Consider the following 18,506-nt stretch of genomic DNA (forward strand, 5'->3'; position numbering starts at 1 on the left):
TTTTTTTGAGAACCTTACCTTATAATCATGCTTTTTGTATGTTTTTTCTTTCCCATCAATATGTCAAACCCCATCAATATGTCAAACCCATAGTCTGGGTTGTGAAAATTAAAAAAAAGATTGCCATGTGCACTTAGAATCTTTGATCTTATGATCAGTGATAGATGCTCTTCCCCTACACCACTCCTTTATAGAACATCACAAAAATGTCATATGATCACCTTGCGGATATTATTTTACCTAATCTCTGCTTGAAGCTGGTGGTACTAATGGCACGTGCTAGGTAACTAGCATGAACTATTGCAATCCATGGACATAAAAAACCACATCAAAGCAACATTCTTCATTTTGCTGTGTGGGTGTATAATCTTAATTTTGCTTCAATGCTTCACATTTTCACTTTTTATAATGTATTTTTCAAGTTATGATCGTTTGGTTTTACAGCGCACCGGCACAATTTGGCTAATATGGCGCCAAACAGGCAAGATGATTTTGGCTAACCTCGGATGTTTAAAACCAAAAGCAACACCAGTGGTCAATTTAAACCACCTCACTTGCTGAAGCTAAGAGATGCACAGACTCCATAAATCAAACCTATTTAGTCGCCTCATATCATCACAAAGTTAAATGGTGACTGTAATTCTGATGCCTCAACCGGTAAAGGAAATCCCTAAGGCACAAGGGCCGGGCAGGTAGTTATGTAATAATATAACAAATATACATTACCTTCATCTCCATGCCTTTATCAATTGGCACAAACAATGTGAACTGGTCAGTAGAGTAGGAAGATTTTAGATTACTTAGCAACGTCTTATTTGTCATTCTCAAAAGGCTCTGAAATATGAACATGTCATCAAAATATTAGAAAGAGATAAATGTATTTTTATCTGTTTCATTGGAATTAAATTACACAAAACATAGCCTATAGTTTGATAATATTTTGTGCATCATAGATTTGTACTGCTTAAATAAATATTGCATCTAGATAAAGGTTATATATGACGTCTAATAGTGAAAATGAATTTTGTTTAAAAGTGTTACCTTGAGATCATTTTGGGCTCATTTGTCGAAAACTTTAAAGTTTTTACCATGCACACTGTCATCCTTTGCAATCTCAAGCACTTTTCAGGCAAAAAGAACTTTTCAATCACTTTTTAAGAAAACAAAGTTAAAGAACTTTCATATGGTCTTATTTTCATTTTTAAGCACTTTTTAAGACTGTACAAAGTTACAAATCCTGTCAATAGATAGACAATTGGACTGCATTCCACGAGTTGCTGGTTTGCTTTGGGTGAGACAAAATTTCTCTTTAACAATTAATCTCATACATTGAATCTTATGGTTATTTTGTCAGAAATCATGTGGGATTAGTACTCAGTCACTTGGAAATAAGCAATTAAATTATCCAGAAAAGCTTTTCCCAAAAAAATGTGTTTTAAAAAAGGAAGATTTTTTTTTTACCTTGCGGAACCATGTAGTCTGTTCTATGTTGACAAGAGATGACACAATGTCACTGTTACAATTTGTTCTTCCGTTACCAACTAAACCTTCCTTACACTCACATTTAATGTTGTCTCTCCTCTGTAGAAATAGTGGTAACATTATGTTCAATTTTTTTAACAATACATGACATTAAGTAAATCCATAATGAGTTTATGGAAAATTGGTTAATTGTAAAATACTTAATTTGTTATGTTACAGGATTTACACAAAATTGTGTACCCCCACTACAAGTACATGTACAGTGTTTTTCCGCCACTATATTTTACAGCCAATTAAAGGCTATTTCCCTATCTCAAAATAGGTATATTTTCCTCTAAAATGCTATATTTTCCACTGAAATGCCCTGTGTACCAAAACCAAAACTGAATAACAGCTGAGCTAATTGATAAATTGAATTGACTGAAAGACAGAAAGCTTTCTTATAGATAGCATATGCTATATACCAAGCATTGTAATTTAATTAAATTGAATTTGAAGAATTATAAAATATGTGGGTCAATTCCATTCTCAATTGTTAAAAATTGATTTTGCCCCCTTTCTGATCTATTGTGCTATATTTTCAACTTCAGAAAGCCACAGATTGTTTCAAAATTTGGAAAAAAAGCCACTGAAGGAGATAAATGCACCAATGGTAAAACATTTAAGCATTTTATGTAATTTTAAACTTCTATAAAGAAACTGTTATTATCACTTCTTTAAATAACTTACAATATACTGACAGGTTGCATTTCTATGGCAACCACCGTTATCAATGTCACACAGTCCACTACAGTTATACCCATCACCACGGAAACCAGGCCAGCATGTACATGTTATTTTACTGGCCTTGTAACAATCGGCATGTGAATGGCAGCCACCATTTTTGTAACTACAACTTGTCATATCTGAAATGTCAAGGTCAAACATTTTAATATCTGATTTGTAGAACAATCAAATGCACTTTACCTCAAATAATGCACCATAAAGCAGAATCATTCTCCACCATAGAGCTAGAAATATGTGGCGAAATAAAACATGTTTAAACAAAAGAAAATAATAAAAGTTTGACCATAGCACAGTTAACACAATAAAGACAGTTAAGTAGTTATCTCCCCTAGACTATTGGCGACAATGGCCCCAAGTTCTCGACTGACCACATAATGGTACAACACTCTCTATAGTTATGAACTGGGTTTTAGTGCTAAAGGCCACTTTGATCTTGACCCTTTGACTGTCTGACCTCAAAATCAATAATGGTTACTATGTGCAAAATGGGAAAACAAAAATATTGGACAATCACATGGTAAAATGGTGGAAATTAGCTATTAGATATAGAGAATGGATATTACATAAAGTAAATTATAAAACCTTACCAATGTCACAATTTTCACCAGTCCAACCTTCTAAACAGGTATCACACTGTTCACCTTGGAACTTAGGGTCACACTTACAGGTGCCGTCACCATAAATACCATCATTACATACACCATGTCCATTACAAGGGAACTCGGGACCGCTTGGGCACTCTTTAAAAATAAGTAAAGCAGCTTGAAAGTTTATCACAGATAAAAACAGTATATTCAAATAAAGTATAATCAAAAGCTCTTCATCTGCAGATTAAAAGACAAAGATGATTGTGACAAAAAGACTAAAGACCAAAGGTCACAGTGATCACCTGGTTACTTGTAACTCATAATTAACTGTTCTTTATCAATTATACTAATTAAATTATATTATAAATGTGAATAATATCAGATCATTCTTATACATGTATGCTGAAAGGTTCCAGATAAGTAAGTAAACATATTCTTAATCCAAGTGACCCCTGTCATGTTTTATGCAAAGTATAACATAATTTATTATTTTTATGCAAAATATAACAGAATTTACTATTTTTATGCAAAATAAAACAAAAGAAACTATTTTAATGCAAAATGTGACAGAATCAACTATTTTTATGCAAAATATGACAGAATCAACTATTTTAATGCAAAATGTGACAGAATCAACTATTTTTATGCAAAATGTGACAGAATCAACTATTTTAATGCAAAATGTGACAGAATCAACTATTTTAATGCAAAATGTGACAGAATCAACTATTTTAATGCAAAATGTGACAGAATCACCTATTTTTATGCAAAATGTGACAGAATCAACTATTTTTATGCAAAATATGACAGAATTTAATATTTTTATCACCATATGTCTGCCCATTTAGTAATACATTAAGCTATTTTTGTATATTTTAGCACATTTAAGGAAATTCCTGTTGATTTTAAAAATGCTACTAAGTTATACAATGTACTTTATTTGCACACTTGAGTATATTAAGTTAAGTTTTATCTATAACAATTAACATAAATAAGAAACATAAATTTAAGGGCTAATTGCTCCTTAAACAGCTAAACTGTTACCCTGCTAAATACATTAAATGGACTTGTCCCTTTATCATTATGGACTAAATCATTTAACAAATTCTAAATAATTATTGACTAAATAGGGAACACTGTGTGCAGACCATGATCAGACGGCATGGATGTGTCAGCTTATTATTGCCTGCATTGGTTTCATGGGTAGAATCTGTTTAAAACAGTACTGTGGGCAGGAGTGGGCTTCATATCTGCATTTCATAGACTGCAAATCATCTAAACATGCCATATAGAATATTTCTATTTCAAAGAAGTCTAAGCATAAAAAACAAAGGCAAAAATCAAACCATGCATTGGAAATTATATGGATGGTCTATGTTATCATTGGTCTCTCAAAACAGATACTTTACACTGATGATAATTCAAACAAGAGCCATGTCAACATGGCCATCCCTCGCCAAATGTGTTTGCTCATTGGAAGAAGGTATATGTAGAAGAGCAGAAGAATTCAATTTTAAGAGGTCTTTTGGTAATAAAAACTGATGGCTGAAGTGATTACAGTTTTGAAACCTATGTGAATACTGATAGCTGAAAAAAACAAAGGGCAATAACTGAAAAATAATGTAGGGTAGGTTATCATTCTTATGTGCTGCACTCCTCCTCTATGAGATCTATCCACCTATGAAGTTTCAAGTTGATATCTCAAAGACTTTTATAGTTATGCTCTGGACAAAAATTAAGCATGAAAAATAACAAAGGGCAATGACTGAAAAATTATGCTGGGTATTAAATCATTCTTATGCACTGCACTCCTCTTCAATGAGATCTATCCACCTATGAAGTTTCAAGTTGATATCTCAAAGACTTTTATAGTTATGCTCTGGACAAAAATTAAGCATGAAAAATAACAAAGGGCAATAACTGAAAAATTATGCAGGGTAGAGTTATCATTCTTGTGCGCTGCACTCCTCCTCAATGAGATCTTTCCACCTATGAATTTTCAACTTGATAAGCTCCGGACAAAATGCATGAAAAATAACAAAGGGCAATAACTCAAAAAATTTAATGGGAAGAGTTATCATTCTTGTGCACATCATTCCTCCTCAATAAGATCTATCCACCTATGAAGTTTCATGTTGACATCTCAAAGACTTTTTGAGTTATGCTCCTTTTAGGTTTAAAATCAAGTATAAAAAATAACAAAGTGCAATAACTCAAAAACTGTGAAGGGTAGAGTTATCATCCTTGTGCACTGCACACCTCCTGAGTGAGATCTATTCATCTATGAAGTTTCATGTTGATATCTTATAAGCTTTTTGAGTTATGCTCTGGACAAAAATTAAGTTTGAAAAATAACAAAGGGCAATGACTGAAAAATTATGCAAAGTAGAGTTATCATTCTTATGCACTGCACTCCTCCTCAATATGATCTATCCACCTATGAAGTTTCAAGTTGATATCTCAAATACATTTTGAGATATGCTCCGGACAAAAATGTCAGACGGAAGGACAGACGGACGGTCGGAGACTATTTCTATATCCCCCACCGCCTTTCGGCAAGGGATAATAATCTTAAAACCAATTCTTTACAAGATAAGGGAGAAAAAAGAAAGTTATGCCCAGGCTTTCTACTGCCTCTACCAAAAAAACTAGGGAAAAAGTAGGGCATTTTTTTACCAAAAAGTAGGGCAAAGTAGGGATTTCTGATGTTAAAAAGTAGGGATAAAGTAGGAATTTCTTACCGTTTTATTTAAGAATTAGCAAAACATACCATCACCAAGACCAAATCAGGCTGTATGTATCTTCAAGTCAGTCCATGCTTTGAAAAGACTGTGAGGCACCTCAAAGCCAGAATGTTGCTGAATGTTTTGCCAAGACACCATGAGCAGAGCTGCATCAGTACTAAGGGTTGTAGTACTTAAGTACCAGTAGTACCAGTACTTGCCAAGTTTTGCAGTACCAGTACCAGTACTTGATTTTAGCTTGGTACTGCAGCTCCAGTACTTTTTTGGGGGAAGTAAATAAGTACCAGTACTAATACTTTTATATATTCATCAAAGTTTGAATAATACACAGTGTCATTCAAAAATAATTGCAAACATTATTCAACAAAGAAATAAAAATCATTTACTTTTAAAGTTGACATTGCATTTTACAACTTAAATGAAAAAACATACTTTTTACAAACAATAATTACAACATATATCATGTCATATATGTTATTGTTGAGTAACCGAATTCAACTGTAAATACAATGCAATAATTTTACATTTTAAACCCACCAGTCTTTTTGTTGCCTTTTCACACCTTTACACCTCTGTTCAATTTATTACCAATGTAAAACTTTTTATGGTGCTAACAATATCACTTGAAATAGGATTATTTAGAATAGAAGTAATTAATTAGTTTTATTTTGCTCTTTTTTTTACTAGTAAATACATTGTAATAAGATTGCAATAAGGATTTTTTACCAGTAAAGAGTTATTGACTCTGTTTATCTCAATTTAATTTTACTTTAAGTCTTTTGGTGCTTTTTATGATGAATACTATGTTAAAACATTTGAAGGGAATATTGCAGCAAATTATTTATAGATTTGATAACTTACTTAACAATAAAATAATACATGGAATTTACAATTTTTACTATATGAGTAAAAATAATGACATTTTTTATCAAAACCCAAAAATACTGCCCTTTGTAATTGCAATAGCAGTACTTCTTTTTAAAGACAGTAATGCAAGTACCCAGTAGTAGGCAAAATTTTTAAGAGTAATTTAGTATCAGTACAGTACTTGCAAAATCGCTTTGTAGTACATACTGCAGTACCTGAGTACCAGTAATGCAGCTCTGACCATGAGTCTTTCAAGGGTGGACATCACAAGGAGACACACACACACACACCTGAACTATTAATCAATTGCAACTGAAATACAACTGAAATACCATTTTAAATATCACTTTTTTCATTTCATTTCAAAATGAAAAAGTAGGGATAAAAGGGCTATTTCAGAAAAAAGTAGGGCAAAGTAGGGATCAAAAGAAAAAAGTAGGGAAAAGTGGGAAAAGTAGGAAAAGTAGGGACCAGTAGAAAGCCTGTATGCCATGCCAAGACCACTCAAGAACTCACTTTAGATATTCCTAATACAAGGTAAAATACATGGTCTGCATATACTGCAAAATCATTATAATTTGTGAGGCATTTAATTTCATGGTTTTCCTAGATTATAGTTCAATTCATGAATTTAAGATCTAACAAAATTTCATTTTGTGTACCGTTAAATAAGATTATTTTGCATTACATTATTTACATTTCACAAAAATAGACAATCTGCATATTTAAAAACTCATGAAAATGTCCTTTTGCAACAAAACCATGAAATTTCATGCCTTATTATGAAATTACATGAATTGACAGTAGTAATTTTTATAAAAGGCAAGTGTAAGGCATTGAGAGAACGCAAGAAATGTTCCCAACAAAGAAAATTTACCCTGACAATCTTTCCCAAAGTATCCTGAGCAGCAACCTTTAATCTGCCAACACACAACACAATATAACATACAATACAGCATTACATATAACACAACACAATGTAACATACATAGCAGCGCGACATACATGCAATACATCATTACATACAACACAATATAACATACAATACAGCATTACATACAACACAACACAATGTAACATACATAGCAGCATTACATACAACACAACACATAATACAACATTACATACAAAACAACACACAATGCAGCATTACATACAACACAACACAATATAACATACAGCATTACATACAACACCACACACTATAACATACAATACAGCATTACATACAACACCACACACTATAACATACAATACAGCATTACATACAACACAATATAACATACAATACAGCATAACTTACAACACTACACTATAAAACATGACAACAAATACAACACTACACAATGTATTAAAAAGCATAGCAACATATACAAAGCTACACAATGTATTAATATTGAATCTTCATGAATACAATTTTCTATTTATCAAACATCTAAAATAAGAATGGTTTACATTTAAAAAGAGTCCATTTTAATTGAAGAGCCCATACTGTAACGCTTTGTCATATTTTAAGGACCATTTCTTATTCTTTTTTTTTATTGATCAAATAACGTACAATACATATAGAATCCATGACAGTAACATTAAAGCAAATTAGTTATATAAACCTTTTACTCCATGAGCATATTGCGAAAAATGGCCGTTTTCATTGAAAAGCCTCCTGTAACAAGTTCAAACTGCTATGAAACTATGAAAAATGCTTCAATACTCATAAAACTTGGCACAAATGTTGACTACACCATAGCCTGACTACACCATAGCCTCTGTAACAGCATGCTCAATTGTAAATTTCCTGTTACCATGGCAACGGGGGGACGTCTAAAAATTGCCAAAAATCACTATTTTGCATTGTTTTTTTCCATCAAAACTGATTTCAAAGTGCTGCAACTTCTCAATGAATTGAGATAGAGTAAAAGGCTTTTCAGCGTCGGTTTACTTGTTACACCGAAGATCGACCTGAGGCCATTTTTAAGCCTGTCACATGTCCAAAATTTCTTGGCGATGAGGGGGACTCCGCCCCCCTCAAACCCCCCAAACAGGAAGGGGGCACATCCCCCTTCTCTGGCAATCCCCTGATGTAATATTTGGATGGGTGACAGCACCAAAAAAGTGGTCACTTTTTTAACAACATTTCTCAAATGAAAAACAGTGTTTGGGGTCTAAATAGGGCATTTTTTTCACTGTTTGAGGCCTCAAAAAGGGTGGGGGGGGGGCAAAAAAGCCGTCGAAACACGCTTATACAAGGGAAAAAAGGTTAACCTGCTTGAAGGATTTCAATTTGAAAATACAAAAATTGAGTATAGAGCCTGGTCAGACTGCATGAATATAGAGACTTCTGGTGAAGGAGGCCAATATTTTTTTTTATTTATTTCAGCAGGTTAAAGGTTAAAATATATCTTTAAAAGGTAAATACAAATCTTACAATGTTCTGTTTCAAACATAGTCCTTGGCAACCTTTCCTCTTGGGAAGTGTATCGTAAAGACCGTAAAAATTCCGGTAGTGTTCTGTATACATACAGTCAAATGGTCCTTTCCCTGGTACTGGGACGTCACCCCCTAAACATGGATAAACAGATCCCTGACTACACACTGTACATGGACCCTGTAGTATAAATGGATGTTAGTATAAGTTTAATAACATTCATAACTTGTAAAACAGGAGGAAAATAACATTACTTGTGAAACAGGAGGAAAGTTACAAAACTAAAATAATTTGAGGAAAATAACATAACTTAAAACAGGATGAAAAATAACATAACTTGTAAAACAGGAGGAAAATAACATAACTTGTAAAACAGGAGGAAAATAACATAACTTGTAAAACAGGATGACATAATATTATTTGTAAAACAGAAGGAAAATAACATAACTTGTTAAACTTGAGAAAAATAACATTACTTGTAAAACAAGAAAAAATTAACATAACTTGTAAAACAGGAGGAAAATAACAAAACTTGTAAAACAGCAGGAATGTAAAACGAGAGGAAAATAACATCACTTGTTAATCAAGAGGAAAATAAATAACATAACTTGTAAAACTGGAGGAAAGATTCTAGTTTAGACAATAGAAAAAAAAACTTTATCAATTGACAAGATTAATTTTATACACTGACCTTTTTTTGTAAAATAATGTTGCCAGTTACTGGACGGGCAAGCTTTTTTCAGTCAAGGCCTCTGTGACCTTGACCTTTGACCCAGTGACCTCAAAATCGATAGTTGTCATCTACTGATTATGATTAACCTCCATGCCAAATATGAAGACTGTGGGTCAAAGGAATCTTAAGGAAATTGGGTGGACAAGGAAAAACCAACGGCCGCGTCTTCCCCGGACAGACAAGCTGATTCCAGTATACCCCCCTTAAAACTTTGCTGTGCAGGGGTATAATACCTAAATTCTATAAATTTAATCGCTTTTCATATCTAAGGCATAAATAAGGAATACTCACAAAGTTCACAGTGGTATTTTTCTCGTCACATTCATGCAGTACCGGATGAAGAAGGCCCCCAATCTCATTAACTATCCCACCATATGTAAACATGTCAGCTTTCACTACTGGCACATCATTTACAGTATACTACAATGTACAGCAGCACATTATTCCTCATAAAATTAGTACATTTTTCTTTTCTAGAATAGGAAGGAAAACATGTGTTTGAAACTACTATGTATTTCAAGAATTGATTGCGAGCATGTTTGACAATAGTTGTAATCCGGAACTTGGCAAATGTCAGTTTTTCCCGGTACAAACAAACCTTTGCACTAATTTTCAAAACTGTAACGGCAAAAGATTGTTTGTACCCCCAAATTAGCTGGGACCCCCCCCCCCCCAAAAAAAATATGTTTCCGGAGTAAATCTATTATCACCTGAACAAAAGTAGTGCTAAATGTGAAATAATTTGTCATTAAAGTCCAATATGTAAATAAGTTTTATTTGACTATACAAGCATTGTTTTTTAATATTTCATCGTTCATAGCTGTACACCAATGAACAGATTACAGTACCTTATTCCATCCTTTCACTTCAGTGACAAGCTGATGATCGTACCCAAGGTCAGTCACTATAGTATTATCCATGTTATCACCCCAAGATGCCATCATTAGAATCTTAGGTGCAATGTAGAAGCGCAGATAGTCTGTTGTCTGCAATGGTAAAATATAAAACAAGAATTAGAATATTGAATACAGATAGATGCTTAGGCAGTGACCTAATACAGAGGAATATCTGCAATGCTGCCCTTTATACATCAATATTGACCTCTACACAACAACAGTGTCAATTCTTACAGAAAGTCAAATCTTTATCTCCTGAAAGATGTTATCATGCTATTATTGTTTTTAACTATTAGTAACTTTTGATATTTTGTTTTTTGCCCTTACCAAGCTAAATAGCTTACATGGACATGTCCATCTTTAAATTTGGACAATACCATTCATCATTTCTAGGGAATATTTCAAAATATATGAGCCGCGCCATGACAAAACCAACACCTGCATCTGCGCAGTCTGATCAGGATCCATGCTGTTCACTTTTAGTTTCGCTACTTGTAATAGGGTTTGTAAGCGAACAGCATGGATCCTGATCAGACTTCACGGATGCGCAGGCTGGTCTGGGTTCATGCTGGTCGCAAACGCATTACGTTGGTTTTGTCATGATGCAGCTCATTTATAATCACAGAATAGTGAACAGTTCTCAACATGATCAAACGGGCACAAATGTGCAGGATTGAGCTTGGGTCTGCACCAGATGATCTGGGTCTACTAGGGTAAATTGATTTGCAGGCTAAAGGTTTAATGAACTTCATTGCAAATTCACTCCAGTTATACACCATGATTAATGGCTGAAACTCCTAGGAATGTATTGTGCTACACTCTGGAAAACTTACCACTGTTCTGTTAATTGTTTTCGCAACCTCATTGCTTGGGACGAATAATGTGTATGAATTCATAAAATTCTCCATTTTGTCTGTCAAATTCTTGTCCTGAAAATAGTTCATTAAAGTTATTGAGACAACAATTATTATTCATCTGCATTTATAAACAAAAGGGGCAGTGATTGCCCTAGACCACTTTTTTCTGATTAAATTCCCCTTTCTATTATTTACCCAAAATAGGTTTTTGGGGTTTACATTTTTAGAAAAATCCCTTTGATTTTTTAACAGGGGAAAAAATACTTTTTCTTTAGAAGATCTGTTGGGGAAAAAATTTTAAAGATGGACATTTAAAGTTTACAAAAAAATCCCTCTACTATTTAAGTACTTAAAAGGCTTTGAGAGGGGAAAAAAAGGTTTTAAATTTTAATTTTAAAACAGAAAACAGCTTTATATTGGGAAAATTTCTAAACAGGGCCTTAAACTTATACATTTATCAATAAACTGACTTAAAGACAGGCTCAAATATTCTAATAGGAAAATTTTTTTAATACATGTATATTCCAAAGATTTTCATTACCATTGAACATGTACAAATGTTTTTACCATTATATCTTCAGTTATAGCATAATTCTTTACTCATGCTGGAGTCTATTAAACACATGCAGCTTTTTTGGGTCTGGCCTTTGGTCTTGAATGTGTATAGATAATTAGCTATATTTCTATTGCCTGAAGTCAACAAGATTTGTTTGAATTTGAAAGGGAAAATTCTAAAATACATGTATAAAAAGAAATATGTTTATTGGCACATGCAGAAATCATTGCTAAATGGTTAAAAACAAATGGAACATGCCAAATCATTGCTAAATGGTTAAAATCAAATGACACATGCAGAAATCATTGCTAAATGGTTAAAAACAAATGACACATGCACAAATCATTGCTAAATGGTTAAAAACAAATAACACATGCACAAATCATTGCTAAAAGGTTAAAATCAAATAACACATGCACAAATCATTGCTAAATGGTTAAAATCAAATAACACATGCACAAATCATTGCTAAATGGTTAAAAACAAATGACACATGCACAAATCATTGCTAAATGGTTAAAAACAAATGACACATGTACAAATCATTGCTAAATGGTTAAAATCAAATAACACATGCACAAATCATTGCTAAATGGTTAAAAACAAATGACACATGCAACAAATCATTGCTAAATGGTTAAAATCAAATGACACATGCAGAAATCATTGCTAAATGGTTCAAAAACAAATAACACATGCACAAATCATTGCTAAATGGTTAAAATCAAATGACACATGCACAAATCATTGCTAAATGGTTAAAATCAAATGACACATGCAGAAATCATTGCTAAATGGTTCAAAACAAATAACACATGCAGAAATCATTGCTAAATGGTTAAAATCAAATGACACATGCACAAATCATTGCTAAATGGTTAAAAACAAATAACACATGCAGAAATCATTGCTAAATGGTTAAAATCAAATGACACATGCACAAAATCATTGCTAAAAGGTTAAAAACAAATGACACATGCACAAATCATTGCTAAATGGTTAAAAATCAAATGACACATGCACAAATCATTTGCTAAATGGTTAAAATCAAATGACACATGCACAAATCATTGCTAAATGGTTAAAAACAAATAACACATGCACAAATCATTGCTAAAATGGTTAAAATCAAAATGACACATGCCACAAATCATTGCTAAATGGTTAAAATCAAATGACACATGCACAAATCATTGCTAAATGGTTAAAAACAAATAACACATGCACAAATCATTGCTAAAAGGTTAAAAACAAATGACACATGCACAAATCATTGCTAAATGGTTAAAATCAAATGACACATGCAGAAATCATTGCTAAATGGTTCAAAACAAATAACACATGCACAAATCATTGCTAAATGGTTAAAATCAAATGACACATGCACAAATCATTGCTAAATGGTTAAAAACAAATAACACATGCACAAATCATTGCTAAAAGGTTAAAAACAAATGGCAAATGCAGAAATCATTCCTAAATGGTTAAAATCAAATGGCATGTACACAAAATTATTGCTAAATGATTAAAAACAAATGGCACATACACAAATCATTGCTAAATGGTTAAATACAAATGGCACAAGCAGAAAATCATTGCTTATTTGTAAAAATCCTACTTTAAATAACAGCATAACACTATGTTTCTAAATATTTTATTCTGTCTAAATACAATATGCATTTATGTAAAATAACAAAAACATTTAATACTAATTTCTTTTTTATAATCAACCACAAAGATTAAGAAAACAACATAATTTTACCATAACTAAATTTTGTAAAACAAAAAAATCATTATCAAGCGTTATTCCCCACTGAAATCTCATTTGCAGTCACTAAAAGTTCAGTGTCATAAACAGTATTGTGAGGACACAAAATCATAAACAAATAGCACATACACAAATCATTGTCAAATGGTAAAAACAAATGGCACATACACAAATCATTGTCAAATGGTAAAAACAAATGGCACATGCAGAAAATCATTGCTTATTTGTAAAAATCCTACTTAAAATAGCAGAATAATACTATGTTCCCAAATATTTTATTCTGTCTACATACAATATTTATATATCGATATGTAAAAATAACAAAAAAAAAAACATTCTATATTAAATCTTTTTTTTATAATCAACCATAAAGATTAAGAAAACAACATAACAACTAAATTTTGTAAAAAAAATCATTATCAAGCTTTATTCCCCATTGATTTTCAGATGGTGCATTAATTATTTTTTTCATTTTAAGTTCAAAGCCCTTAAAACTTTTCAATGTTAACACAAACCATTTTCATACAATGTTCAAGGCACTGAAATTAATGAGTCTTAACCTTTTAAAAATAGCATATTGCATATTTGTAGCCAAAATAATGGCTAAAAGTACGAGTGCTGAAACTGAAAGTTCAAAATTTTTCCAACATTCAGGAAAGATAAGTTTGTTGAACCACAACCAAATTCAAACTTAAACTGCTTATTCCTAAGATGTATCTATATTATTTTCAAAGTGAAAGGGACATAACTCTGCAAAAAAATCATCAAACCATGACCAAATTCCAACTTGACCTGCCCATTCCTTTGACATATCGATATGTCAAATTTAAGTTGAATATGTAACACTGTTGGGTAGATAATGAACAGAAACTGTAAATTTCATATTATTTTCAAAGTGAAAGGGGCATTACTCTGCAAAAAATCATTGAACCATGACCAAATTCGAACTTGGCCTGGGCATTCCAAAAACATATCCATATGTCAATTTTGAGTTGAATGTGTTGTACCATTGGGAAGATAATAAACGGAAACTGAAAATTTCATATTATTTTCAAAGTAAAAGGGGCATAACTCTGCCAAAAATCATCGAACCATGACCAAATTCGAACTTGACCTGTATTTTCTCATGACATATCCGTATGTCAAGTTTGAGTTGAATGTGTTGTACCGTTGGGTAGATAATGAACAGAAACTGTAAATTTCATATTATTTTCAAAGTAAAAGGGGCATAACTCTGCCAAAAATCATCGAACCATGACCAAATTCGAACTTGACCTGTATTTTCTCATGCCATATCCATATGTCAAATTTGAGTTGAATGTGTGCCACCGTTCTTAAGATAATGAACGGAAACTGATGATGACGGAATGACAGAATGACGGAAGGATGGAAGGACGGAACAGGGTAACACTATATGCCCCGGCCATTACATGGCGGGGGCATAAAAATACATCCTCAATCTAATTTGCAGTCACTAACAGTTGAGTGTCATAAACAGTATTGTGAGGACATAAAAATTATTGTCAGTACCTTAAGCCACCCAGCAAATATGCTGTATTCTGAGTGATTACTGAAGAAAGTTTCCAGATCAGGATAATCCTCGGGTAACATTGCTTCAACTGGCTCTAAAACCTGAAATATTTGTGAAAGTTTTTTATTAGCAATATTATCACAAATACCAAAAGTAGCTACATAAATTACTTCCCTTTTATATATATATATACAAGAAGGAAAATATAATAATATGTATTTAAAGTAATTTCCAATTTATTGTTTAATCCGAAGCTTGCAGGTGACAACAGATTCTACCCATGCACCCAGTGTAGATCAAAATCAGCTGGCACATCTTTACCATGAGACTGAGGTTTGCACTGTTCCCTTTGCAATCAGTACATATTTTGAAATTACCCCTAAAAATAATGAACAGTTTTGTCCAAATTGAAAGATTGACAAGCCCTTTTAAGGTATTTAGCATGGTCTAGGTAAAAAAAAAAACAACTGTGTAAAAAAAACAACTGTTTCTGAAGTTGTTCCATTGAGAAGAAATTTAAGTTAACATTGATTAAGGAGGTAAGTGAAATAGAATAAAGAGTAAAACAAAAAAACTATGTGTGTTTCATTATAATTTCAGAATGTGAAACCATAAAAATTTACATCCAGATTTACCTTCTACACCAATACATATAATTATTGTGCTAGGTGTTGTGTAAAAACACCGATAATAGATATGTACTGTAGTGAAATGCCTGAGGAATGGAATACAAGTAACTTTAAAATAAGAAACTTATATCCCTTTGTGGGAACCCTGACATAACAACCAATACTCTATAATTTTAATTTTTTACTCAACAACAGAAATACCTACCTTGTCTATAACATTAATGTAACCATTTGAAGCTATTATATTTGACTCTATCACTGTGGCAACAATGCCAGTTCTTTGTGGCATGAGCCGCACAGTCTAAAAGAAGAAAACAAGAGGGCCATGATGGTCCTGAGGTCGCTCACCTGTATATAGGCCCCCGGAGCGGGGCTAGTTTAAACCCCAGGGCTTTTATTTGAACAAACTTGGAAGACACTTATTAGAACATGTTTCACAATGTTAAGTTTTTACTACACACATGTAATGAAAAACAATGATCTCACCCCCCCCCCCCCCCCCCTCCCCCGGCAGGGCCAATTTTCACCCAAGGGCTTTTATTTGAACAAACTTGGTAGACATCCATAAGAAGATATTTCATGCTTAACTTCTAAGCTCTAGCTCATTGGGTTTTTTAAAAGAAGATTTTGAAGTTTTTACTACACACATATAGTTAAAAACAATGACACCCCTGGGGCGGGGCCAGTTTTGACCCCAGGGCTGTTATTTGAACAAACTTTGTAGATGTTTACTAGAAGATGTTTCATGCTTAATATCTCAACTCTAGCTATTTAGGTTTTTTCAAAGAAGATTTTTAAAGTTTTTACTATATGCATATAAGAAAAATCAAGACCCTCCGGGGCGGGCCAATTTTGACCCCAATGCTATTATTTAAACAGACTTTGTAGACACTCACTAGAAGATGTTTCATGCTTAATATCTAAACTCTAGCTATTTGGGTTTTTTCAAAGAAGATTATTTAAGTTTTTACTATATGCATATAGAGAAAATCAATGACCCCCTGGGGCGGGGCCAATTTTGACCCCAGGGCTTTTATTTGAACAAACTTGGTACACACACACTAGAAGATGTTTCATGCTGAATATCTTAGCTCTAGCTCTTTGGGTTCTTTAAAAGAAGAATTTTTAAGTTTTTACTATATGCATATAGGGAAAATCAATGACCCCCTGGGGGGGGGGCCAATTTTGACCCCAGGGATTTTATTTGAACAAACTTGGTAGACACTCACTAGAAGATGTTCAATGCCAAATATCTAAGCTCTAGCTCTTAGGGTTTTTTAAAAGAAGATATTTAAAGTTTTTTCTTTCGGTTGCCATGGCAACCAGAGGTCTGCATGGAATTAAATTCTTTGAACAATTTTTAAAGGTCACCACCAAAGGAAAATTCCTGTGAAGTTTGGATGAAATTGGCTTAGTGGTTTATGAGGAGATGTCAATTAAAGTAAAAGTTTACGGACGGACGCCGGACGGAAAGCGATCACAAAAGCTAACCCTGTCACTTTGTGACAGGTGAGCTAAAAATGCTGTAAGGACCTACCCCCCTAGGGTAGTTACCAAATCCTTATTAATCAGGATACCGGCCACTGTATTAACTAGTAAGTGTATGGCAATACTTCTACTCCATATTACATACACTTACAAGTAGCTGTTGTTTTAAACATCAGACATAGCTTCAACACATCTTAGTCATCTTTGTAGTATACATCATAAGAGGTAGGCTCAGATCATAATAGAGACATCATAGTTTCATCAAGGGATCCTTTGTAAGTATCTGGTCATCTTGTCAGGATATTTATATAACCAGGATTTATACAACCTATTACTTAGGATAGAGTGTACAAATATAGGTAAGCCCTGCATTGGTAACACAGGAAACTGGTACAAGACATCAGTAACTCGATTAACATGTAAACGTCATTTAATAATGTGACATCATATATAACAAGTGCATCTCAATAAATATTATATGATACTAGGATCTATTCTGTGACGTAGATCTATCGATATAAACGGATTAATATCGGGCGGCATTAACAATTCTTCTTCGATGGATTAAATACCGGCATTGACAATACTCGACAATAGAGGACCTAGGCTTATGCAATGGGATCTTCTTCGGTTATGAACATTTAGTTACAAATAAATGTAAAGTATGACAGGATGTTGGAAATTTCTAAGACCAATACATCTTTTAGGGTCTGCCATAACGTGATAATTCATATTAGGTTTCAGCATTTCAATTTTGTAATAGACTTCTGTAAGTGAACTGTTGTTGTTTACAGTTACTGGATATGCAAATAAAGGTAAGTTATTATTTCTAAATAATATTTCCACTGTAGAAATAGTTACAGGCAATTCTAAATAATTTATAGATTCTGCTGTAAAGTGCTATCTGACTTTGACAAGTTTTTACAGTTGAGAAGAATGATGCCAAATGACCACAGTCACCCCTATTTATAAACTTTCGCGACGCTACAAAGAGTCCCCCAGCCAATGAAAATCCCGGCTTAAGACTGGATCAGTCTTAACAATATTTAACAATATAGCAATAACAATAAAAGTTCAAATAAAGGCTTAATTGAAAAGCCACATAAACATATCTACATTTAAAATACATATTACCACAAAAAAAGCCGGCTCCAAAA

At 33.0% G+C, this 18,506-nt stretch overlaps 1 protein-coding gene across 1 annotated transcript; it reads right to left on the minus strand.

The window, feature by feature from the left end:
• Positions 1-726: 726 nt before the first annotated feature.
• On the minus strand, positions 727-16,349 carry LOC132744440 (stabilin-2-like; the record flags this gene model as incomplete). Its single annotated transcript, XM_060733152.1, is given in 11 exon segments — positions 727-834; positions 1,462-1,581; positions 2,212-2,387; positions 2,856-3,008; positions 7,344-7,386; positions 8,892-9,071; positions 9,916-10,044; positions 10,473-10,610; positions 11,354-11,449; positions 15,232-15,333; positions 16,067-16,349. Coding segments are annotated over 11 exon segments (1,329 nt in total), but the record flags the coding sequence as incomplete, so codon positions are not given.
• Between the last annotated feature and the right edge of the window lie 2,157 nt (positions 16,350-18,506).

This window comes from Ruditapes philippinarum, unplaced genomic scaffold, assembly GCF_026571515.1.
Source record: "Ruditapes philippinarum isolate M1 unplaced genomic scaffold, ASM2657151v2 ctg1134_1_1_1_1, whole genome shotgun sequence".
NCBI classification, from domain to species: domain Eukaryota; kingdom Metazoa; phylum Mollusca; class Bivalvia; order Venerida; family Veneridae; genus Ruditapes; species Ruditapes philippinarum.